General features: G+C 44.0%; 1 protein-coding gene across 1 annotated transcript in view; it reads left to right on the top strand.

Annotated features, from left to right (window-relative positions):
• Positions 1-267: 267 nt before the first annotated feature.
• Positions 268-24,021, top strand: part of LOC129705316 (MAM and LDL-receptor class A domain-containing protein 1-like) — a 35,578-nt gene continuing 11,824 nt past the window's right edge. The window contains exons 1-2 of the mRNA XM_055648834.1: positions 268-2,292; positions 9,907-10,044. Coding sequence (XP_055504809.1) covers positions 2,142-2,292; positions 9,907-10,044 — 289 coding nt within the window. The 5' untranslated portion in view covers positions 268-2,141. The remainder of the gene's footprint in view (positions 2,293-9,906; positions 10,045-24,021) is intronic.

The following is a 24,021-nucleotide window of genomic DNA, read 5'->3' as shown; positions in this document are numbered from 1 at the left end:
ATAAACATGAGACTGCCATGACCTCCTCTTGAGGCAAGGGTGAACTGCAAGGATTGTCACACCATCTCCTTTGACCTGTGGAAGTTCTGAATCTTAACTATCAAGTCGACATGGACCTCATGCATCTTAATATTCTGGATGTTCCTCCTATGAGAAACTTTATCACATGCCTTACTGAAATCCATGTAGTCAACATATACTGTCCTACTGTTTATTTACAGTGTTAAGGAAGTTCAGGAAAACATGGGTAAGCTGTTCCTTGCATGTGTTCCCAAACCAAGCTGCGATACACCCTGGCAGTATGCTTTTTTATGGTGCGTCTGTCGAAGTTTGCAAGAGTTATTGGAGAAATTCCAAATTACCTCAGACTCCTGATTGGTGTGCCTTCTAGGCTGTAGATTCAATGTGGTTGGTCCACGAAGGATTTAAATAAGGTTGGAGCCAATGGATTGAAAACAACATAGAATAACACAAAATCTTGCCTTGCAATTGTTATGATCATGGCCGATCATCCAAAATCAGAACCCCGTCCCCATATCCTTTTATTCCCATAGCTCAAAAACCTAAAGCTAACTCTCTCTTGAAAACAACCAGTGAATTGGCCTCCACTGCCTTCTGTGGCAGAGAATTCCACAGATTCACAACTCTCTGGGTGAAAAAGGTTTTCCTCATCTCAGTCCTAAATCGCCTACCCCTTATACTTAAACGGTGACCCCTAGTTCTGGACTCCCTCAAAATTGGGAACATTTTCCCTGCATCTACCCTGTCCAATCCTCTAAGAATTGTATATGTTTCGATAAGATCTCCTCTTATCCGTCTCAATTCCAGCAAATACAAGCCCAGTCGACCCATTCTTTCATCATACGTCTTGGCTAATGATTGGCAAAGTCCACCCTGAAAAATTTACAGGTGGCAACTGTGTTGCAATGCATTTATGAACTTGATACTCTATGAACAGGACATAGGAGCAATCCTGCTCCTAACTTTTGTTTTGCAACATTTATTACTGTAAGATAGATTTTTTCCGTCTGTATACCTGCGGAAGTTACTTAATTGGAAACTAAAGATACGGTGCTCTTTCTTTTAAGATATTAATTTCATACTTGACCACACGATGGACATATGCAAATTCAATAATAACTGAAAAACATTAAATGCTGGAAACACTCAGCAGGGCAGACTGTATCTGTGGAAAGAGAAGCATAGAACATCAGGCAAGAGGTACAGAAGTTTGAAAATGTGTACCACCAGATTTGTGGACAGTTTCTGCCGAGCTGTAATCAAGTAATTGAATGGTCCTCTCATCAGCTAGCAAATGGTCCTGGCCTCCCACCCACCTCATTAGAGATGTTTATTCAAGCGTTATTGGCCTTAATGTTTTATCTTACACTGTACTGTATACTTTATCCTTTAGTTGAGCACTGTGGACAGCTAGATTGTCTTTTCTTTGACTGGATAGCACAAAAATAAAAGCATCTCAGTACATGTGACAGTAATGTTAAAAATAGTGGAGTCAGGGGATATGGGGAGAAGGCAGGAACGGGGTACTGATTGGGGATGATCAGCCATGATCACATTGAATAGCGGTGCTGGCTCGAAGGGCCGAATGGCCTCCTCCTGCACCTATTGTCTATTGTCTAATAAACTAAACTAAGAACATAGAACAGTACAGCATAGGAACAGGCCCTTCTGCTCACAGTGTCTGTGCCAAACATGATGCCAAGACCAACTCTTATAGGCCTGTACATAATCTATATGCCTCCATTTCCTGTATATCCAGAGTTAACATTTCAGGTGAAAGGGTCTTTTTATTTTAGATTCCAGAGTCTGCAATATTTCCACTTGATACACAAGTTCAATTATTCTGGAAACCTTTACCTTGTTTATGCTATTCTTGGAATGACTCATGAAGTGATAACAGGGAAGATAAAACTTCAGGTTAAATATTTCTTAAGGCAGACATTGTGAACTCAGGTGAAGTTTATGATCTCTCACAGAACAGCAGAATACCATGCATTGCAGTGCTAAGTCATGTTCACTTCTGAATGTCAGTTTTAATTCATAAATGTTCAGGTTGCTTAATGGAAGAAGTATTGGTGGAAATAGATAAAGAGGACTGGTGACACGAGATTTCCCATTCAATGAATAAAATAGAGAAAGTACTGCTGTGGGTATTTGTGACTTTGCTGGTGGTGAATCCATGTCAAGGAGTTGATTTAAAATGGACAGAAGGATCTCGTGTGCCTCCTGATAATGAATGCGATTTCATGGGCGCGAAAGGTGATCAAGATTGTAAGTAATGCATTTCTCATGGACTATCAACAGTTCCCTATCTTTCAATTTTAATCATACTTGCATTATTTTTTGATGATGAATACAGTCTCTTTCTATTTCTTTCTAAGGCATTTTATAAACACAGAAATTGTTTGTACGATTGGATGGATCCTAGTGACAATGTAATTTAGGTGCGAATAAATAAGTAAATCTGGAATTTAAAAAAAAATAATCAATCGGATAAGTTTTGCTAGTGCTACTCTGGTGGGTTTCAACTGGATTGGTTGGGGGCGGGATCCACTACAGGAATGAGACAGGTGAGAGTCTGGAAGTCGCTGTGGAAGGTGATGAAAGTAAATTCAGTGGAGAGTTGGCGAGAGCACTGGAGCGAGAAAGAATTGTTGGATTGAATTGCAATTATTTTAACAGGAGAGTATGGCAGATGAACTCAGGACTTAGATAGATAGCTGCAATGGGGACATTGCAACCATTATGGAAACCAGGCTAAGAAAGGGACGGGACTGGATTCCAGAGTACTGATAATACAGATGAGATAGAGGTTGGCGTAAAAGAGGAGTGGTGTTGCTTTTTTGATTAAGGAGAATGTCACAACAGTGGTCTGAGATGACATTACTAATGGTTTATCCAGTGAGGCTACATTGTTTCCTGTCTGCCAACTAATTTTCTATCCATGTCAGTAACCTATCCCCCTACCATATGCTTTCATTTTGCCAACTAATCTCCTATGTGGGAACTTATCAAAAGCTTTCTAAAAGTCCAGATACACCACATCCACTGGCTCTCCCTTGTCAATTTTCCTAGTTGCATCCTTAAAAATTCCACAAGATTAGTTAAACATGATTTCCACTTTGTAAATCCATGCTGACTCGGACCGATCCTATTACTGCTGTCCAACTGTGCCGCTATTTCATCTTTTATAATTGACTAACCTAGTCCTAACCTAGCCAACCTTTCCTGATGGCTCAGGCTCTTGAGCCCTGACATCATCTTCATAAATTTTCTCTGCACTCTTTCCAGCTTAATGACATCATTCCTATAACAGGGTGACCAAAACTGACCACAATACTCCACATAAGGTCCCACCAAAGTTGTGTACAACTGTAACATAATGTCCCAACATCTATACTCAATACCCTGACTAGTGGATGTGGCGAGGTTGTTTCCATTCGTGGGAGAGTCTAGAACTAGAGGTCATAGCCTCAGAATTAAAGGACGTTCTTTTAGGAAGGAGGGGAGAATACATTTCTTTAGTCAGATGGTGGTGAATCTGTGGAATTCTACCAGAGAAGGCTGTGGAGGCCAGGTCAGTGGATATTTTTAAGGCAGAGATAGATAGATTCCTAATTAGTTCATGTGTCAGAGGTTATGGGGAGAAGGCAGGAGAATGGGGTTAGGAGGGAGAAATAGATCAGCCATGATTGAATGACAGAACAGGTTTGATGGGCCAAATGGCCTAAGTCTACGTCTATTCCTTATGACCTTATGAAAGCCAATGTACGAAAGCCTTCATTACCACCCTATCTACCAGTGCACTACTTTCAATGAAATGTGTACAACTCCTATATCTCTCTGGTGTGCAACACTCTACAGGACACAACCATTTACTGTGGTCTTAATTGGCCCTGGATTTGAAGGGATTGAATAGCCAAGGGCATTGGTGACCTAGATTAGATAAGAGGGCAGCTTTCTTCTTTGAAGGAATGATGAATTTCTACAAAAAAAGTCTAGATTTGTTTAATTAATTACATTTATATTTCTTAACTGCTATGGTGGGATTGAAACTGTTGTTGCTTAATTAATAGTCTGGAACCTCCCAGCACAGTTATTTAACCACTCTACTAGCATGCTTACTCACTGGCTTTGAAGTGCTTTGGAATACCCAAAGGTTGTAGATATAACCATATAACCATATAACAATTACAGCAAGGAAAACAGGCCATCTCGGCCCTTCAAGTCCGTGCCGAACACTTATTCTCCCCTAGTCCCATCTACCTGCACTCAGACCATAACCCTCCATTCCTTTCCCGTCCATATACCTATCCAATTTATTTTTAAATGATAACATCGAACCTGCCTCCACCACTTCCACTGGAAGCTCATTCCACACAGCTACCACTCTCTGAGTAAAGAAGTTCCCCTTTAGATTCAGATTCAGATTCAGATTCAGAAAACTTTATTGTCTGTCGTAACCATATAACCATATAACAATTACAGCACGGAAACAGGCCATCTCGGCCCTACAAGTCCGTGCTGAACAATTATTTTCCCTTAGTCCCACCTGCTTGCACTCATACCATAACCCTCCATTCCCTTCTCATCCATATGCCTATCCAATTTATTTTTAAATGATACCAACGAACCTGCCTCCACCACTTCCACTGGAAGCTCATTCCACACCGCTACCACTCTCTGAGTAAAGAAGTTCCCCCTCATGTTACCCCTAAACTTCTGTCCCTTAATTCTCAAGTCATGTCCTCTTGTTTGAATCTTCCCACTGTCAATGGGAAAAGCTTATCCACGTCAACTCTGTCTGTCCCTCTCACCATTTTAAATAACTCATCATGTTACAATATACTGTAAATGCTGATATTTTCTCTTTGTTCTTTTTAATTCAAGTCCTTTTTTTTGAGAGCCTAAACAAAAAAACAAATTGTTTCTTTTTGTATGCATGTGAAGTGGAAACTTCACAAATATGGTAGAAAACAATTTGTTCGCAGTTTTAAAGGAAATTTTGAAAAGGGCACAAGGTTTTCACGTAATATGGGAGGTCTTGCGAAATCAAAGCATTGCAATTAACTAGGCAGTTGGTTTTGGGAATGCAGTTTTTTATTTAATGTATTCAGGCTGCAAGAGACTTTGAAGATAGAATGTTATTCCCAGAATTAAAGGACAGGATGTTGATGAATTATTCTGTTTTAATTTAAATAATATAGTCTGCCAGAATAAAACTTACGCCCATTCATTACTGTACAAGCCCAAATTCTGTTGACTTATTTAAGCACTTCTAAATTTCATTTTGCTGAGGAAAAAAAGGAGCTAATGATTTAAAATAATCATTGCCCTGCTTATGTTAAGGATCACAGAACAAAAACAGCATAGAAGGAGATCAGTCAGCGTATCTAGTCCATATTGCCTCCACCGAAGACCAATCCAAAAGGTTACAGTCTCTCTCTATCTCTGAACCCTTCATAGAAACATAGACAATAGGTGCAGGAATAGGCCATTCAGCCCTTCGAGCCTGCACCGCAATTCAATATGATCATGGCTGATCATCCAACTCAGTATCCCATCCTTGCCTTCACTCCAAACCCCCTGATCCCTTTCGCCACAATGGCCACATCTAACTCCCTCTTAAATATAGCCAATGAACTGGCCTCAGCTACCTTCTGTGACAGAGAATTTCACAGATTCGCCACTCTCTGTGTGAAAAATGTTTTTCTCATCTCGGTCCTAAAAGACTTCCCTCTTATCCTTAAACTGTGACCCCCCATCGGGAATAATAGTTCTGGACTTTCCCAACATCGGGAATAATGATTCATGATTTTAAATACCTCTGTCAGATTTCCCCTCAACTTCCTCTGCTCCAAGAAGAATAAACCTAGTTTCCCTAGTCAATCCACATAATTAAGGTCACACGTCATTATGTGATATGTAATCAAAAGCCTTTTGGAAGTATATACCTACCATCATCCTCTGCCATCATAACTATAACATCAACAGCATTTCTCTCATCAAAACTCACTATTACCTCTTCAAAAACTCAATGAAGTTAGATGCTTTGCCTCTCATAAATCAAGACCATAAGACGATGATATAGGAGCAGAATTAAGCCATTCGGCCCATCGAGTCTGCTCTGCCATTCGATCATGGCTGATCTATTTTTCCCTCTCAACACCATTCTCCTGCCTTTTCCCCATAACCTTTGACTTCCTTACTAATCAAGAACCTATCAATCTCTGATTTAAAGATACTCATTAACTTGGCCTCCACCGCCATCTGTGGAAATGGATTCCATAGATTCGCCACTCTCCGGCGAAAGACACTTCTCCTTAATGCTAAGTTTCTCTAATCAATCCACATGTTTCCAAATGACTGCTAATTCCATCCTTGATTATTATTTCTGGAACTTCCCCATCACTGTTGTGTAGTTACTAGTTTTATCCACATACTCATTCTTGAACAAGTTTGTAGCAATTCCAGTCCTCAGGCACCACTCCTAAATTTATTGTGATCTGGAAGATTATGTCCATGGTTTCTGCAATGTTCTTTTTTACATCCCACAACATTCAACAATGGATCGCCTCTACATTCAGTTATTTATCCACTTAATCTTTCCATTACAACTCTTTATTAATTTTTTAGCTCATACAGAATCTCAGCCGTGTCTTTCTACGCTGAAACGCCATTGACATCCACAAATTGTGATGGGTTGATCGATATTATTTCATAATGCCTGATATGTGAGATTTTCTCCATGTTTACACAATTGTTACAAACAAATAGAACTATAAGACCTTCCCGCCAACAAGGCACTCACAGTTCAATTGCATAATGGTGTTTTTTGTCACCCATTATGTGATGATAATTGTGTGATAATCTCCGTGATCAACCCCAGATTATTTCAAGTTACCCTAGAATTAGAACTGGACACTTCTCACAGTGATTTATCCTTAAAGGCCTGTCCCACCAGCATGCGATTGCATGTGTCTAGTGCGACCAAACGTGGTGGCTTGAGGCGTACACCCTCGCGGGGCAGGTCCCACTTCCAACCGCAGAGCCGTCTGGATTTTTGCGGGGCTGGTCCCGACATCATACTCACCAATCAGCTGGGCAGGAGGCTGGCCGATTGAATTTTGATGTCGCATGGCGTTGGGCGGTACGTCATCATGCAATGGCACACCGGGCGGTGACGTAATCAAGCAACGCCACGTGCTAGGCGTACTCCGTCAAGATGCTGCGTACACCGTCAAGACGCTGCGTACGGCATCGAGACACTGCGTACGGCCTCAATGCGGTTGTGGGCCGACAGGCTGATGCTGCGCGGAATTTTTGGACAATGTCAGTTTTTCGAAGCCCCGCTCAACTCCATACGGCTCCGGCGATCTGTGGGACCGGCCACGCGAGGCCCTACGGCTCAAGCGACCAGGTTAGGTTGCGCTAGCCGCATGCAGTCGCATGCTGGTGGGACAGGCCCTTTATGCTTCACCCTTGGTGCCAAGGTCTAACAGTCTCTTGTGTCTTCTCTGACACCTATGTAATTATCCTATTTGGCTGTTCTTGACTTCCTAGGCCAGGATATTAACACTATCACTGAAGGAGCATCATAAGTCAATGTTTGAGAGTGAAGTGGTAGATTTCCAACGTAAATTAGCATTAACTGAAAGTAAAATGTCAACACCAGGTGCAGCACAAGAGGCATAGCTGACGGACCTGCTACATCACAGTGCTAGAGTCGCAGGTTCGATCCTGACCTTGTGTGCTGTCCATGTGGAGTTTGTAAATTTGTGACCGCATATATTTCCTTCAGGTATTATATATTCCTCCCACTGCCAAATGCGTGTAAGTGTGTAGGTTAATCGGTCTTTGTAAATTGCCCCGTAGTGTGTAGGCAGTGTATGTGAAAGTGGAATTACATAGAACTAGTGTGAATGGTTGATCAATGGTCTGCGTGGACTCAGTACCTGTTTTGTTGCTGTATCTCAAAACAAAACAATCTGTCAACTAAAACTAAATCAGGTGTTGGCATTGATGGTGGATATAAATATTGGTTACAATAACTGACATTGTTGTCTTCAATATCACTTAGCTGACAAAGAGACAAGCTCTAAACAATAGGCCCAATAGTTCCAGGTAGCCCAGAAGGACGTTTTCCACTTGTTGATGCCTGGAAGCAACGCCCATCATCGTTGCAATGTTCTGATTTCTGACTGCAGCGGTTGTAGATGAGGATTGGGAAGAGGGAAGGTTTGGAAAAGTTAGGTGAGGATGGAAGGATTTCCAAACTGAGAGCCAGTTATGTGAGAGCTACAGGGGTGCCAGTAAATGTCAGAGGGATGATGGAAGGTTCAGACGTGGGTGGGGTAAGTTCACAAGTAAGCAAAGAGGAGAGGTCAGATAGACTGGGTTGGAAGGAGTCTTATGCCCCTGTCCCACTTAGGAATCCTGAACGGAAACCTCTGGAGACTTTGCGCCCCACCCAAGGTTTCCGTGCGGTTCCTGAAGGTTCCCGGAGGTTTTTGTCAGTCTCCCTAATGGTCAAAAGTATTTTTCTCTTCTATGTTCCGCCGATTATTTCAAAATATTCAAAACCGGCCGTGACTAAAAATAGGTTGCCGTTTTAAAAATCGGTAATTTTTTAGTCGAAGCCGGTTGCGATGCTAGTGGAAGGTATGACCTTCCACTACCTGCAACTTCCAGCAACCACCTGCAACCTCCAGCAACCACCTGCAACCTCCGGCAACCACCTGCAACCTCCGGCAACCACCTTCAACTAGCATCGCACCGATTTTTAAAACGGCAACCTATTTTTAGTTGCGGCCGGTTTAAAACATTTTTAAATAATCGCCGGAACATAGAAGAAGCGGAAACCACTTTCGACCATTAGGGAGACTGACAAAAACCTCCGGGAACCGCACGGAAACCTTGGGTGGGGAGCAAAGTCTCCAGAGGTTTCCGTTCAGGTTTCCTAAGTGGGACAGGGGCATTAGACTTTACTTTAGGCTTTAGGAATACAGTGCTGAAACAGGCCCTTCGGCCCGCCGAGTCTGTGTTGACCAGCAATCGTCCTGTGTGTTTACACTATCCTGCACATTAAGGACAATTTACTTTACCAAAACCAATTAAATTACAAACCTGTACGCCTTTGGAATGTGGGAGGAAACCGGAGCACCAAGAAAAAACCCACGCGGTCACAAAGAGAACGTATAAACACAGTACAGACATCACCCACAGTCAGGTTCGAACCTGGGTCTCTGGCGCTGTAAGGCAGCAACTCTATGCTGTGTCACTGTGCCACCCAGGAGGCTCAGAACTTTGGGTGAGAGCCCAGATCGCTGGTGGTGCTCAAGGAAAGTATATGATGGGGGAAGGAGTCTAGACGCTCCGAATACAAAAACAGTTACCTGTTCATCAAACAGTCACTGCATCCTTTCAGCCCTGGGTACGCAAGCCCAATGCAACCGCAGCAGGACTGGGCTTGAGATTTAAGTGAAGGTCAAATTGTAAAACATGTAGCATTGTTTAAAAATACAAATGAGCAGCTCCTCTCCCCTCATCTGTTGCAACCCCATTTATCTGCACCCCTCACAATGGCCCCTGGAGAGGCTGTGTCATCAATCTTCTCCTGTCTCTCTAAAAGACGGGAGAAGATCTCTACCTAAGGTAGACGAGTTATTCTGAGATTGCAATTTTAATGTCTACCCTCCCAAACTCATCAGTAATTCGTCCTAAAAGAAAGCCCTACCATGCTGTACATTACATTTTGTAAATGTATGGAAGTGTTTCCCAGCATCTCCATAGCCAAGAGCTGCACACCCGGCTCAGAACTTACAAATGAAAGTTAATCTTTTGCTGTGTACAATGTTATTAATATCTGGCTCTTTTTTTTTAAAGGCCCGTGGTATGAAAGCTGTGACTTTGAGACAGATTTCTGCAACTGGACCAACTATCAAAAGTCACAGACTCGATGGGCTAGGACGAATGTTTTGAATGGCATCGAGCCAGTGAATGACCACATGGGAAATGGGGCTGGTAAGGATCTTTGAAGATTTGACACTTGGTTATTTTTATTAGCACTTAATACTTGTTTAAGCTATATTACAGCTATATAAACAATATTACAGATGACTTTTAAAATGGCTGAGATGTAATGGTTGTGATTTATATTGCATGTTGAGACGATAAAAAAGAAAATGAATTTTCAAGTCAAGAGCTTAATATGTTGTATGATATATATTTAAATGAACCATTAATTATTAAGACTTTTTTGTCTCAGCCTAATTACTGTTTTTTGATGATAAAGTACAGTGTTTGCTGAAGTCTCCACTGAATTGCTTGGCTGTCAGTTCATTCCAGGAACTAAATTGCAGTAGGAATGCCCAGTAAAAAAAAGAACATTTTTGAAACCCATAGCTAAAATTAAGTTTTAGCTCTAAAGATGACCGCATGATATCAAGCTCCTTTTTGAAGCGAATCGTGAGAAAAGACTTTCCGCTAATAAAAGTTCTCAATTAATTGGAAAAGTGGACTTTCCCCAGATATTGTAGCTATTGATTTTTCTAATTTAATGGTCATGCTCTAATTAAGATCATAAAACATCTACATCAATTGTATCAAGAAGATGTATGTTTGTACAACAGGCAACCTAATCACAACGAGCGGCCACTGACTAAAACTACTGAGCAAACTCTAAAGGAGTGTACTCACATTAAATGGTCCAGCAAGTATACAGCTCCCACTTAATTTTCTAAACCAAGAGCAGCAAATCTTGTACTTGCAAATGCTGCTTCCAATTAGCCAGAAAGGTGCTGCCCAGCATATTACATTAATACTTGTTACATTAATTGAGTTCACTCAACTGACATGTGTACAATCTAAAATTATTGATTGAAGTAAAGGGCCTGTCTCACTTAGGCGATTTTTCAGCGGACTCCCTGTGACCTACAAGCTCACGCAACTCGCCTGAAAAACCGCGAACTGGAACAGAGACACACACGCACAAGCACACGCGCACGCGCATGCACACACGCACGCGGGGGCCAGTGAAAGCGGGGGAGCGCTGCCTGGAATTCAAACGGTGCAAAGCCGAGGCGATACAGACACACACCGCGATGAACAGGGAGGTTAAAGACGGCTAGCACAGTGTAAGTCCTTTAAAAGAGTGGCGGGGGTGGAGACACTTTTAAGAAGCAAGACAACTTTTAATGCCAGAGATATACGGCTGTGAAGTTTGGCGGGCATTTAACATTACTGGTTGGTAATTCCTTGGTTCTGAAAACTCGTGCTTACATTTTCTTTCCCCAATGAGCCAATGAAAATGCCTGGTCACAAAGGAGATTTACTAAAACTACCTACGGCTACCTTGACTACCTACAACGACAAGTGACCCCACTACCATTGCACCTAAGAATACAAAAGTATTGATTTTCTCCATGGCGACATGTTGAAAAATTAGCTGCGACCATACTGAGGCCGCGACTAGTTCCCAGAATGCGGGAGCTCCTCTAGACCATGAAGGAGACTCACCAGATTAAATGTGGTTATAGTAACTGGTAGCTTGTTCGATATACTCACCATCCTCTGTGTGAATAAGTTGCCCCTCAGGTTCCTATCAACTCTTTCCCCTCTCACCTTAAGTGACCTATGACCTGGGCATGCGCAGTTGAAATATCGAACTCGCTTATATTGGATGGAAGGCTGATAAAGTGAAGGCAGGGTTGCAACATTTCATCTCATATACACAGCATGGAACAAAGGGACAAAACCCTGCTGCAACTACACAGGGGTTTTGAATACCACATCAGTACTGTAATGTAACAAGTGCAAACACTCTCATTTTTCACACAGAGAGCGGTGAATCTCTGGAACTCTCTGCCACAGAGGGTAGTTGAGGCCAGTTCATTGGCTATATTTAAGAGGGAGTTAGATGTAGCCCTTGTGGCCAAGGGGATCAGAGGGTATGGAGAGAAGGCAGGTACGGGATACTAAGTTGGATGATCAGCCATGATCATATTGAATGGCGGTGCAGGCTCGAAGGGCCAAATGGCCTACTCCTGCACCTAATTTCTATGTTTCTATGTTTCTATACAAGGAGGAACCCCTCAGAAGGAGCTAGTCTCCCAAACTCAAGCGAACTATCACAGGCCGCATCACAAGGGTCTGTGGTGGGGGAATCGGCTCAAAGCGAGCCAAGCCACACTCGCACATAAAATTAACCACCAGCAATTGGCGCAGTTCACAATAACATCATCAACATCTGCACTCCAGGGCATTTGAGGCTTTATAATATCTTGATTCTAGTTTGTACCCAAAGGCCTTTCACTTCCTGGGAATAGTCCCCACCATCTGGCATGTCATCACCTCCGCCCAAACTCCGATATTAATGCCAAGAAATCGGCCCCCTCACGCACGTTGTTGTCACATGCAGTCTGGCAACATTAGATTGTCACTGCTGAGATTTCTGCATGGACCAGTGGAGAAGGGAGAAACAGTGTTGCTAACTCCAGTAGCAATTCAACAGCGCTAGCCGCGCTGGAGACCCGGGTTCGATCCTGACTACAGATGAAACGCAGATCTGTATACACTCAGCAGCTCAGCTGCCGAGAATGTTTATCACAAGTGACCTATGACCTGGGCATGCGCAGTTGAAATACCGAACTCGCTTATATTGGATGGAAGGCTGATAAAGTGAAGGCAGGGTTGCAACATTTCATCTCATATATCCACAGAGCAACGGGCAGATAGAGCGCTGTGTGCAAACTATAAAAGGTATCACGAGGAAAGCCAAACGCAGCGGCCGTGACCCGATGTACGCCATCCTCGAATACCGCAACACCCCCCTTGATGGGACAGGCGGCTATGCCCCCTCACAGTTACTGAACAGTAGACTAAAGCAAATTGCCATCGCCTCTATCACTGTTACTGCCTCATCATGTCCCTCCCATGGGACCACAACTGGCCATCCGACAAGAAAAACAGGCAGCATACTTCAATGTGAAGGCAAGCGTTGAGCCGCTGCCGCTGCCGCGCCTGGAACAACAACAACAGGTACGGTTTCATGCCAAACCAACTGAGTGGCAACGTGGCCGTATTGCAAGAGAAAACCTGTCCCCTCGGAGCTACGTCATCTCTACACCGAGCGGTACAGAGTTCCGCAGGAACAGGAAGGACATACGACCTGCGCACGAAGAAGCTGAGCCATGCCCTGGCAACACGCAGCAGACAAGTGCGAACACTCTCCCACAAGGAGGAACCCCTCACCCAGAAGGAGCTAGTCTCCCAAACTCAAGCGAACTATCACAGGCCGCACCACAAGGGTCTGTGGTGGGGGAATCGGCTCAAAGCGAGCCAAGCCACACTCGCACACAACAGAAATACGACACAGAACGAGTTGGAAAGACGACTTGCACGAGAAGTGGGCGATTGTCAAAACCCCCAACTCGACTTGTTATGTAAAATTGTTGGGCAATTTTTTAATAGTTTTGTAGTATGACGAGCACTGTGTTATTTGTGGTACTTTATCCACATTAAATTCATTAAGGTTCAAGTTATTAATTTTGACCAACGTTGAAGGGGGGGGATGTAAGGTAATTTAAGGGAAGGGGGAGAATTGTAATTAAAGTAAAGGGGGAGATGTGATGTATATGTAAATGCCAGTGCCCCTTTAATATAAAGGGCTGTGCCTCGTGATCGAGAGCAGGTGACCTTGGAGAAGTGTCCGTGGGTGGGGCGGAATAAATCATACTTACAAGATGTCGGACGTGTTTTCCATCTGCTTGTGCTAGTCACAACAGGGCCTTACGTGGTCTCAAACATTACAGGGCCTGTCCGTCCCACTTAGGTGATTTTATCAGCAACATAGGCTGTCGCCGCATGGTCAATGGGTTGTGAGTTGGTCTATGGTCGTGAGTTGTCTCCTCAAGTGTCATAACTTTTTTCTAGTGGCCGCTGGATTTTGAAATGTTCAAAACTCTTCAGCGACAGTGGGCTTGACGTTGCCTGTCTTCTCCTGTCGTAGGTTGTTGCCAGGATAACGCCAGGTGACGTTAGTTGTCGTCGGGTGATGACCTCGGTGAATTCCATTGGCGATAACCTCCGTCATCGTACGCCAACCGGCGACAGGTACCGGCGACAGAATTATCTTCAGTTGTCTTCACTTGTCGCCGACAGGGTCATTGCTTGTCCTGGCTTGTCCTGGGTGGACGTTGGTTGATTTCATTTGTCTTAGGTTGTTGCCTCTGTGGTTGTAGGTTGTTGTAGGTTGTTGTAGGTGTGGTCATAGGTGGTCGTCCTAAGTCACAACAATTGGGTCGCTGGTTGTTGGTACGAGACATTGGGTCATAGAAATTAGGTGCAGGAGTAGGCCGGTTGAGCGCACCGCCATAATATGATTGGCTGCCCAACTCGTAGCTGTGACCTCTCGACCCCTTAGCCACAAGGGCCACATTAACTCGTAGACCATGAACTGTCATGGGGGGAGTCCAGAGATCGCCGCTCTCTGTGTTTTCTCATCTCGCGAAAGGATTTCCCCCTTATCTAAGCGTGACTGTGAGAGTCCCTAACCGGAACAATCTTCCTGCATCTAGCCAAAAGAATTTTGTAAGTGTACCCTCTAGTTCTTGATTCCCCTACTCTGGGTAAAGGACTCTAGGTGTAGCTACCCTCTCTATTCCCCTCATGTTCTTATACACCTCTGTACGATCACCCTTCATCCTCCTGCGCTCCAAGAAAAAAAGTCCTAGCTCGCCTAACCTTTCAGTCTAGCTCCGGCCTTCGAGTCCTGGCATTATCCTCATAAACCCAGCAATATCCTTATTAACTAGGGCAAATTTCTTCAGATAGTCAGTAATGATCCTTCACTAGCTGGTGAACCAGTACTGGAGAATGGTGTCAAGGGTTATGGGGAGAAGGCAAGAGAATGGGATTGAGAGGGAAAGATAGATTTACCATGATTGAATGGCGGAGTAGACGGTGGGCTGAATGGCCTAATTCTGTTCCAAGAATTTATGAACTTATGAGTCGTGAGAATGTCTTGAAACCTTACTGTCATCCTCCGGTTGTTTCATACTTGCTTCTACCAACTTATTGCTTGGCCGTCTCTGCATATCAAATATTAACTCATGTATTTCTTGTAACTTCTCTTGCAAGAAAAAACTCAGACTCGGGTGGGAGATTTCAGTCTATCATGCTCGGATAACTAGTGTGCAATATGTATGATGTGTGCTGCAGGGAAATGAAAGTTGCTGTGGCGAGTGTGAGGCCAATGAAAGGAGGTGGATTGAATTGGTGATTGAGGGAGAGTGAAATAAGGTAGAGGAGGAGAGAAATGCACTGACTGTTGAGGCTGCAAGCATCAGACCACTACGGAGTAAGATAACCAAAGTCCTAGCTCAATAAACAGTGCTTTGCAACCAGTTAATAATATTTGTGGTTTGAGCAATTATTTAATGAGAAGAAATAAGTTCTCATACTCATACTCATATAGGCCCCCCTCGGTCATGACTGACCATGGGTGATGCATCCATGTCGGATGCAAGCCTGGGTGATGTCATATGGAGGACAGGATGTTAGCCATGCAGCATGTCCCCCCTCTCCACGTCGCTGATCGATCCAAAGGAACAACAAGGCCGTTACAGTTTGGCACCAGCGCCGTCGCAGGAGCTGCCAGAGCGAGGTTGTAGACAACGACAAACTGCCTTAGTGGCTCCAACTCCGGATTTTCTTGAGGTTTAATCCTGGAGCCTTTTCCATGACTGGATATGGTCACAAGGCAGTGGTGGTTCTAAATCAGAGTTTTCCATCTCCTAGATGGACTCAACAGTTTGTAATAACCTCATGTGTAATTAACAAGTTATATCAAATTGTGTTAAACCTGTGCCTGGAAGGTGCCTAGTACATTCTAATAGACCATTAGAAATGTACTAGAATAAATGTACTTGCAGCAAGAGACCGTTCAGCCCATCAGATCCATGCTGACTCCTAGCAGAACAAACCCAACTGTCCTGTGCAGGAAGGGACTGCAGATGCTGGTTTAAACCAAAGATGGACACAAAATGCTGGGGTAACTCAGCGGGTAAGACAGCATCTCTGAAGCAAAGGAATAGGTGACGTTTCGGGTGGAGACCATTCTTCAGCTCTGCAACTGCCAGGGAGCCACGCCGCCGTTGACCGAAGACCGAAGGCCTCCCAGGGGACTGTGGTGAAGCCAGACGGCGAGGCCTATCTGGGTGAAGGAGCCTCAGCTGTGGTGGTGAAGGGAGCCTCAGTGGCGGCAGCGGGAGCCTCGGCGGCAGCGAAACTCTCGGTGGCATCGCATGCCTCAGCGGCAAATGGAGACTCGGTGGTGGTGCGGTATCGCGGTCGATGAGCATGAGGGAGGAGGGGAAGACAATGGGGACCCGGCATGGGACGGTGGGAGAACATAGGGAGACCCGGTGTGGGGGGACACACTCTAGTTTAGAATCCTCTGCCCAGGGATAAGTCTGTGTGTTTGTTTGTTGATTTGTTTGTTGATTCTGTTCTGCCAGCCAACAGCCGCTTGTCTTTTTCTTTTTGTTTTCACTTTTAATTTCAAGTTTTTATGTGTCTTGTGTGTTATGACTGTCGGCAGACCAATTTCCCTCTGGGAAGAATAAAGTTTATCGTATCGTATCGTAATCACCCTCACATCAACACCCTTTTGATTCTTATGCAATTTACTAATACTAAAGAGCGATTTATAGGAGCCAATTAGCATAGCAGCATGTTATGAAAAAGTTGAAACCTGGAGCACCAGGGAGCCGCCAAACATGCGATAGGGAGGAAGTGTAAAGTCTACATCTGAGGTCAGGATCAAACATGCATTGCTGGAACTGTGAGGCAGTAGCAATAATTGCTGAGCCACAATGCAGACCAAGTGGAATTAAAAGTTCCAGATTCCTCATCAGATGTTTGATGGAATACCGTAGAGGCAGAGAGGCAAAATGACTGAATTAACATCTAAAATAATCTAAAACTTGATCCAATCATGAACTAAATCCCATCATTGCAGCTGGGGGATTTAAATTCAGATAATTAAAGCTGCAATGAATGCTCTTATTAGTGAAGGTGATCATTAAACTCCATAATTAGTGTAAAATCCAACTGGTTCAATAATGTCCAAGAAAATAAATCTTTACCTGGGAGAGCCTACAGATGATTTTGGACACACTGATGTGGCTATCTCAATTGCTTGCCCAATCCCAGGGCAATCAGGAATGGATCATAAGTGTTGTCATCGTTAGGAACAAATGCATTAAAACAACTACTGATAAGACATTAAAAACAGACACAAAATGCTGGAGTAACTCAGCGGAACAGGCAGCATTTCTGGAGAGGAGGAATGGGTGACGTTTCGGGTCCCGCTGAGTTACTCCAGCACTTTGTGTCTATCTTTGGTGTAAACTAGCATTGCATTTCCTTCCTACTGATAGACCTTCAAAGACATTTAAAAAAAATACTGATAGACATTAAAATGTGAACATTCCATGGGGAAATTAAGTGTGAAACTAAATAGGTTACAGACAGAACATTAAGTTAACCTTATCTGTTCTATTTCCAGAATGTTCGGATCTTATGTCAGCGAAAGAGTTAAAACAGGACTCCATTTAATTCTTTCCATCAGATTTATTGGAATGAATTCACTGACAGGTGGAGCCATTACTGAGTGGAAAAGTACTGCATGGAGCACAGAGCAGCTGCTGATAATTTGCCCGGCACTAAACAAACATTCAAAGTCTGCAGTTGTGATTGATTGTTGACCTCATTTACCACGCTTGCCTATCATCAACTTGTTTCCTCCTGATACTTTCACTTATGAGGCACCATCTAACTGCTAATGTTAACCAATCCATCTGTTCCATTGGAAACAGGGGAGCAGTCATAGAGTGATAGTGTGGAAACAGGCCCTTCAGCCCAACTTGCCCAAACCAGCCAACATGTCCCAGCTACACTAGACCCACCTGCTCATATTTGGTCCATATCCCTCTAAATGATACGATAACGATACAATACGATAAAACTTTATTCATCCCCGGAGGGAAATTGGGGGATCGGTTTAGAAAACCTGGTAATTGAAAAATTGGTATAGAAAACCTGTTCTATACATGTACCTGTCTAACTGTTTCTTAAATGATGGGATAGTGGCTGCCTCAACTATCGCCTCTGGCAGCTTATTCAATACATCCACCACCCTTTGTGTGAAAAAGTTATCCCTCAGATTCCTATTAAATATTTCCCCCTTCACCTTAAACCTATGTCATCTGGTTCTCGATTCACCTACTCTGGGCAAGAGACTGTGCATCTACCTGATCTATTCCTCTTATGATTTTATACACCTCAATAAGATCATCCCTCATCTTCCTGTGCTCCAAGATTCAGATTCAATTTTTTTAATTGTCATTGTCAGTGTACAGTACAGAGACAACGAAATGCATTTGTGCCACCATTACCCTTCCACTTACTTCCATAAAGCCAATTTTATTTCCATTCAGCTCTCTCTCCTCGGATCCCATGCGATCTAACCTTCCAGAGCAGCCTTCCATACAGAACCTTATTGAATGCTTTGCTGAAGTCCATATATATATATAGAACATCTACAGCTCTGCCCACATCGATCTTTTTGGTACCCAGAACAAGGGGTCACAGTTTAAAAATCAGGGGTAGGCCATTTATGACTGAGACGAGGAAAAACTTTTTCACCCAGAGAGTTGTGAATCTGTGGAATTCTCTGCCACAGAAGGCAGCGGAGGACAATTCACTGGATGTTTTCAAGAAAAGTTAGAGTTAGCTCTTAGGTCTAAGGGAATCAAGGGATATGGGGAAAAAGTCAGAAGGGGTACTGATTTTGAATGATCAGCCATGATCATATTGAATGGCGGTGCTGGCTCGGAGGGCCGAATGGCCTACTCTTGCACCTATTTTCGATGTTTCTATGGTCTTCAAAAAACTCAATCAGATTTGTGAAACACCACCTCACACGTACAAACCCATGCTGCCTATCCCTAATCAGCCCTTGTTCATCTAAATGCCTGTATATCCTATCCCTTAGAATACTCCCTTAGAAGCTTTCCAACTACAGATGTTAAGCTCACTGGCCTCCAGAGCCCAGCATTTTCCCTGCAGTCCCCCCTTGAATAAAGGCACAACATTTCCCACCCTCCAGTCTTCTGGCACCTCTCTTGTGTTAAAAATGACTCGTAAATTTCAACCAGGACTCCCACAATTTCCTCTTTGGTTTCCCACAATGTCCTTGGATATATCTGATCAGACCCTGGAGATTTGTCCACCTTCGTACAGGATAGTACCTTCAGCACCTCTTCGACCGAAACACTGACTGCTCTCAAGACACTGCCATTGACTGCACCAAGTTCCTCAGTCCTCCTGTCATTCTCCTCGGTTAATACAGAGGAGAAATACTCATTGTGGATCTTACCCATCTCTGTGGCTCCACACAGAGCTGACTGCTTTGATTACCGAGGGTCCTACTCTCTCTCTAGTTACCCTTTTCCCCTTATGTATTTATAACATTTCTTGGGATTGCCCTTAATGCTATCTGCCAGAGCTATCTCCTGGACCGCTTTTGCACTTCTGATTTCCTTTTTAACTTTACTCCTTAGTTCCTGAAACTCCTCCAGGGATACATTGATCCCAGCTGCCTATACCTGTCCCATGCATCCTTTTTATTCTTAACCAATACATCATTTTTCAAATAATTTTTCAAAACTCTTTAAATTCTGGAGTAGTTCCTGAGGATTGGAGAGTAGCTAATGTAACCCCACTTTTTAAGAAGGGAGGGAGAGAGAAAACGGGGAATTACAGACCAGTTAGTTTAACATCGGCAGTGGGGAAACTGCTAGAATCAGTTATTAAAGATGGGATAGCAGCACATTTGGAAAGTGGTGAAATCATTGGACAAAGTCAGCATGGATTTATGAAAGGTAAATCATGTCTGACGAATCTTATAGAATGTTTTGAGTATGTAACTAGTAGAGTGGATAAGGGAGAACCAGTGGATGTGTTATATCTGGACTTTCAGAAGGCTTTCGACAAGGTCCCACATAAGAGATTAGTATACAAACTTAAAGCACACGGTATTGGGGGTTCAGTATTGATGTGGATAGAGAACTGGCTGGCAGACAGGAAGCAAAGAGTAATAATAATAATAATACATTTTATTTATGGGCGCCTTTCAAAAGTCTCAAGGACACCTTACAGAATTTAACAAGAGTAAAAAACATATAATCGGAGTAAAATAAATAATAAAGACATCACCAATACACAAATTAAAGACAGAATTCGATCCAAAGACAAAAAAATCAAAAACACAATGTGAAGAGAGAGCAGTGGCAGCTAAACCGCGCCAGCGTACACTCTCCCCTCCGACAGCTGGAGTAGGAGTAAACGGGTCCTTTTCACAATGGCAGGCAGTGACTAGTGGGGTACCGCAAGGCTCAGTGCTGGGACCCCAGCTATTTACGATATATATTAATGAATTGGAACGAGGGAATTGAATGCAACATCTCCAAGTTTGCGGATGACATGCTGGGGAGCAGTGTTAGCTGTGAAGAGGATGCTAGGAGGCTGCAAGGTGATTTGGATAGGCTGGGTGAGTGGGCAAATGCATGGCAGATGTAGTATAATGTGGATAAATGTGAGGTTATCCACTTTGGTGGCAAAAACAGGAAAGTAGACTATTATCTGAATGGTGGCCAATTAGGAAAAGGGGAGATGCAACGAGACCTGGGTGGCATGGTACACCAGTTATTAAAAGTAGGCATGCAGGTGCAGCAGGCAGTGAAGAAGGCGAATGGTATGTTAGCATTCATAGGAAAAGGATTTGAGTATAGGAGCAGGGAGGTTCTACTGCAGTTGTACAGGGTCTTGGTGAGACCACAGCTGGAATATTGCGTACAGTTTTGGTCTCCTAATCTGAGGTAATACATTATTGCCATAGAGGGAGTACAGAGAAGATTCACCAGACTGATTCCTGGGTGTCAGGACTTTCATATGGAGAAAGACTGGATAGTCTCGGCTTGTACTCGCTAGAATTTAGAAGATTGAGGGGGGATCTTATAGAAACTTATAAAATTCTTAAGGGGTTGGACAGGCTAGATGCAGGAAGATTGTTCCCGATGTTGGGGAAGTCCAGAACAAGGGGTCACAGTTTAAGGATAAGGGGGAAATCTTTTAGGACCGAGATGAGAAAAACATTTCTCACACATAGTGTGGTGAATCTCTGGAATTCTCTACCACAGAATGTAGTTGAGGCCAGTTCATTGGCTATATTTAAGAGGGAGTTAGATGTGGCCCTTGTGGCTAAAGGGATCAGGGGGTATGGAGAGAAGGCAGGTACAGGATACTGAGATGGATGATCAGCCATGATCATATTGAATGGCGGTGCAGGCTCGAAGGGCCGAATGGCCTACTCCTGCACTTAATTTCTATGTTTCTATGTTTCTATCAATTTCTCTTGTCTCTAGTGACTCTCAGGGTAATATGTGTAGAAAGCCTGGTTTATACAGAAGACAGAATGTCAGGTTTATACAGAAGACAGACACAGTGCCAGCGTTACCCAACAAGTCAGGTGACACCCATCCTTTTTCTCCAGAAATAGCAGCTGCCTGACCTGCTGAGTGACTCCAGCACTTTGTACCTATCCCAGGCTAATGATGATGGTGGACATGGCTGGTGTCAAGGGTAGGTGGTTAGACATTATTTTAGATATCATCTTACTGCCTGGCAAATTTGTGACCTGGACATTATTTACAATTTGTCCTGCCCGTCAGCTGTGTACGGGATTTGAAAAGACTGCCCGTGCGCAGTGGGCCCAGTATCCGCGCATGTGGGACTTTAAATGAACGCGGCGCTGGGGCTAGGTCTGGGGGCAGTGGATGGGATAGGAGGTGAGGAGTGGGGGAGGATGTGGTTAGAGGTAGAGGAGGGGGGTATGTAGGGGAGAAGGGTTCTGGAGGGAGAGGGAGCATGTGACTGAGGGTAGGGGAAAGGAGAGGGAGGGAGAGGGGAGGGAGGAAGTGGGGGGGGAGGAGGAGACGGAAAAGAAGAGGGAGGATGAAGAGGAGGGGGACTGGGTGCTGGGAGATGAGGGGGAACCGAGGAGAGGGAATAGGGGTAGGAAGAGGGATGATGTGGTAATAGAGGAGGGGAGGGGGAAGAAAGAGGAGGGAGGTGGTGAGGTGAGGAAGCAGAGGAGGGTTGGTGGAGTGTGGAGACAGGGAGGATAATGGAGGAGGGGAATAGGGGACTGAAGCGGGAGAGTGAGATGCCTTCACATTGATCTTATATTTTACAAGATTTTGCCATTTTATACTTTAAAAACATCGCAGTGGCGCTCACATTTGCCGGCCGTGCCTGTGCAGTTAGGGGAGGGTTGCCGTCACTCGCATCACAATGGAGATCTCTGGCCTCACAACGGGAACCTGTCGGCCATGCCTGCACAATTTGGGGCTATGGGTGTGGTGGTATATTGCGTTGGGGGACATGTCCAACGGGCCCGCACTTGGTCTAGTGTTTCTATAAGACATCCTCTCATCCTTCTAAATTCCAGTGAACTTCAATAATTCCACCTGATATTATGGTGGTAGGAAGCTATTGTTGAAGTTGATGAAGATAATTGGGCCTCAGGCACTGCGCTTATGGAATCCAACCTTTGCCCTTAGGCTGGGATGATCGACCACCACCATTTCCCTTTGCGCGTTGCATACTTCCAACAACTGGAGTGTTTTCCTTCGATTTTCACTGATATCAGTTTTATTAAGGATCTTGGATGACAAACTTAGGATAGACACAAAATACTGGAGTATCTCAGCGAGTCAGGCAACATCTCTGGAGAAAAGGATTAGGTGATTTTAGGTATCAAGACCCTTCCTCAGACTGAGAGTCAGGGAAGAGGGAAACTAGAGGTTTGAAAAGGTACAAAACAACGAGGGAGTGTGTTGCAGAACTCTTATCAGAGAGAGGGAGAGAACCTCTTCAAAGTAGGCATAACCTGAGGAGATTTTGCAGTGGAGCAGAAACAATATGTTGGAAGGAACTGCAGATGCTGGTTAACACCAAATGCTGGAGTAACTCAACGGGTCAGGCAGCATCTCTGGTGAGCATAGTCACCTGTCCCCCCGGATCCTGACCAACTTTTACCGCTGTACCATAGGGAGTATCCTGACCACTTGCATCACGGTATGGTACAGCAGCTGCACTGCTGCGGACAGGAAGGCACTACAACGGGTGGTGAAAACTGTGCAGCATATCATCGGTGCCCCGCTCCCTGCCATGGATGCCCTCCACCAAAAACGGTGTCTGAGACGGGCTGGGAAGATCATCAAAGACCCCTCACACCCCAACCATGGACTGTTTGCCCTCCTCCCATCAGGGAGGCGGTACAGGAGCCTCAGGTCACGTACTAGTAGGATGAGGAACAGCTTCTACAATAATACAATCACATTGCTGAACTCGGAGTCCCGCCGATAGATTTCTCCGGTCCCTCCGTCCCCATTGTTTAATTATTCTGTATTTTTTGATTATTCTGTATCTTCTCTCTTTCTATTTTTTTTTATTTCTTTATGCACAACTACTACGGACTGACGCAAAACTGCATTTCATTGTACTCATACTTGTATTTGTGTGATGACATTAAAGTTGAATTGAATTGAATTGAATGTCTGGATAACGTACTTGGTGACCTTGATTTGAAGGCATGCCATTCTTACCTCTTATCTGCAATGCACCTCTTTGGTGGATGTTTGGAATAAGTCTGTGTGAAGGTCTGGAACTGAGTGGTTGTAGAGAAACCCCAAATCACAAATGATGTGTAGGTTATTGGTGAATAAATGCTACTGATTGGACATAGTCAGCTGGATTGAGTTTTTTTTTTTCAAGAATGGCCCAATCTTGGATAATTTTAGTGTAAATGCCATTGGAAAGTGGAATGGACCGAATTCTTATCTTGATTAGTTGTGATTTGTAGCCATAAATCAT

This window comes from Leucoraja erinacea, chromosome 2 (assembly GCF_028641065.1).
Source record: "Leucoraja erinacea ecotype New England chromosome 2, Leri_hhj_1, whole genome shotgun sequence".
Taxonomy (NCBI): domain Eukaryota; kingdom Metazoa; phylum Chordata; class Chondrichthyes; order Rajiformes; family Rajidae; genus Leucoraja; species Leucoraja erinaceus.
The sequence above is the reverse complement of the archived record's forward strand: the minus strand, read 5'-3'. Positions and strand labels throughout refer to the sequence as shown.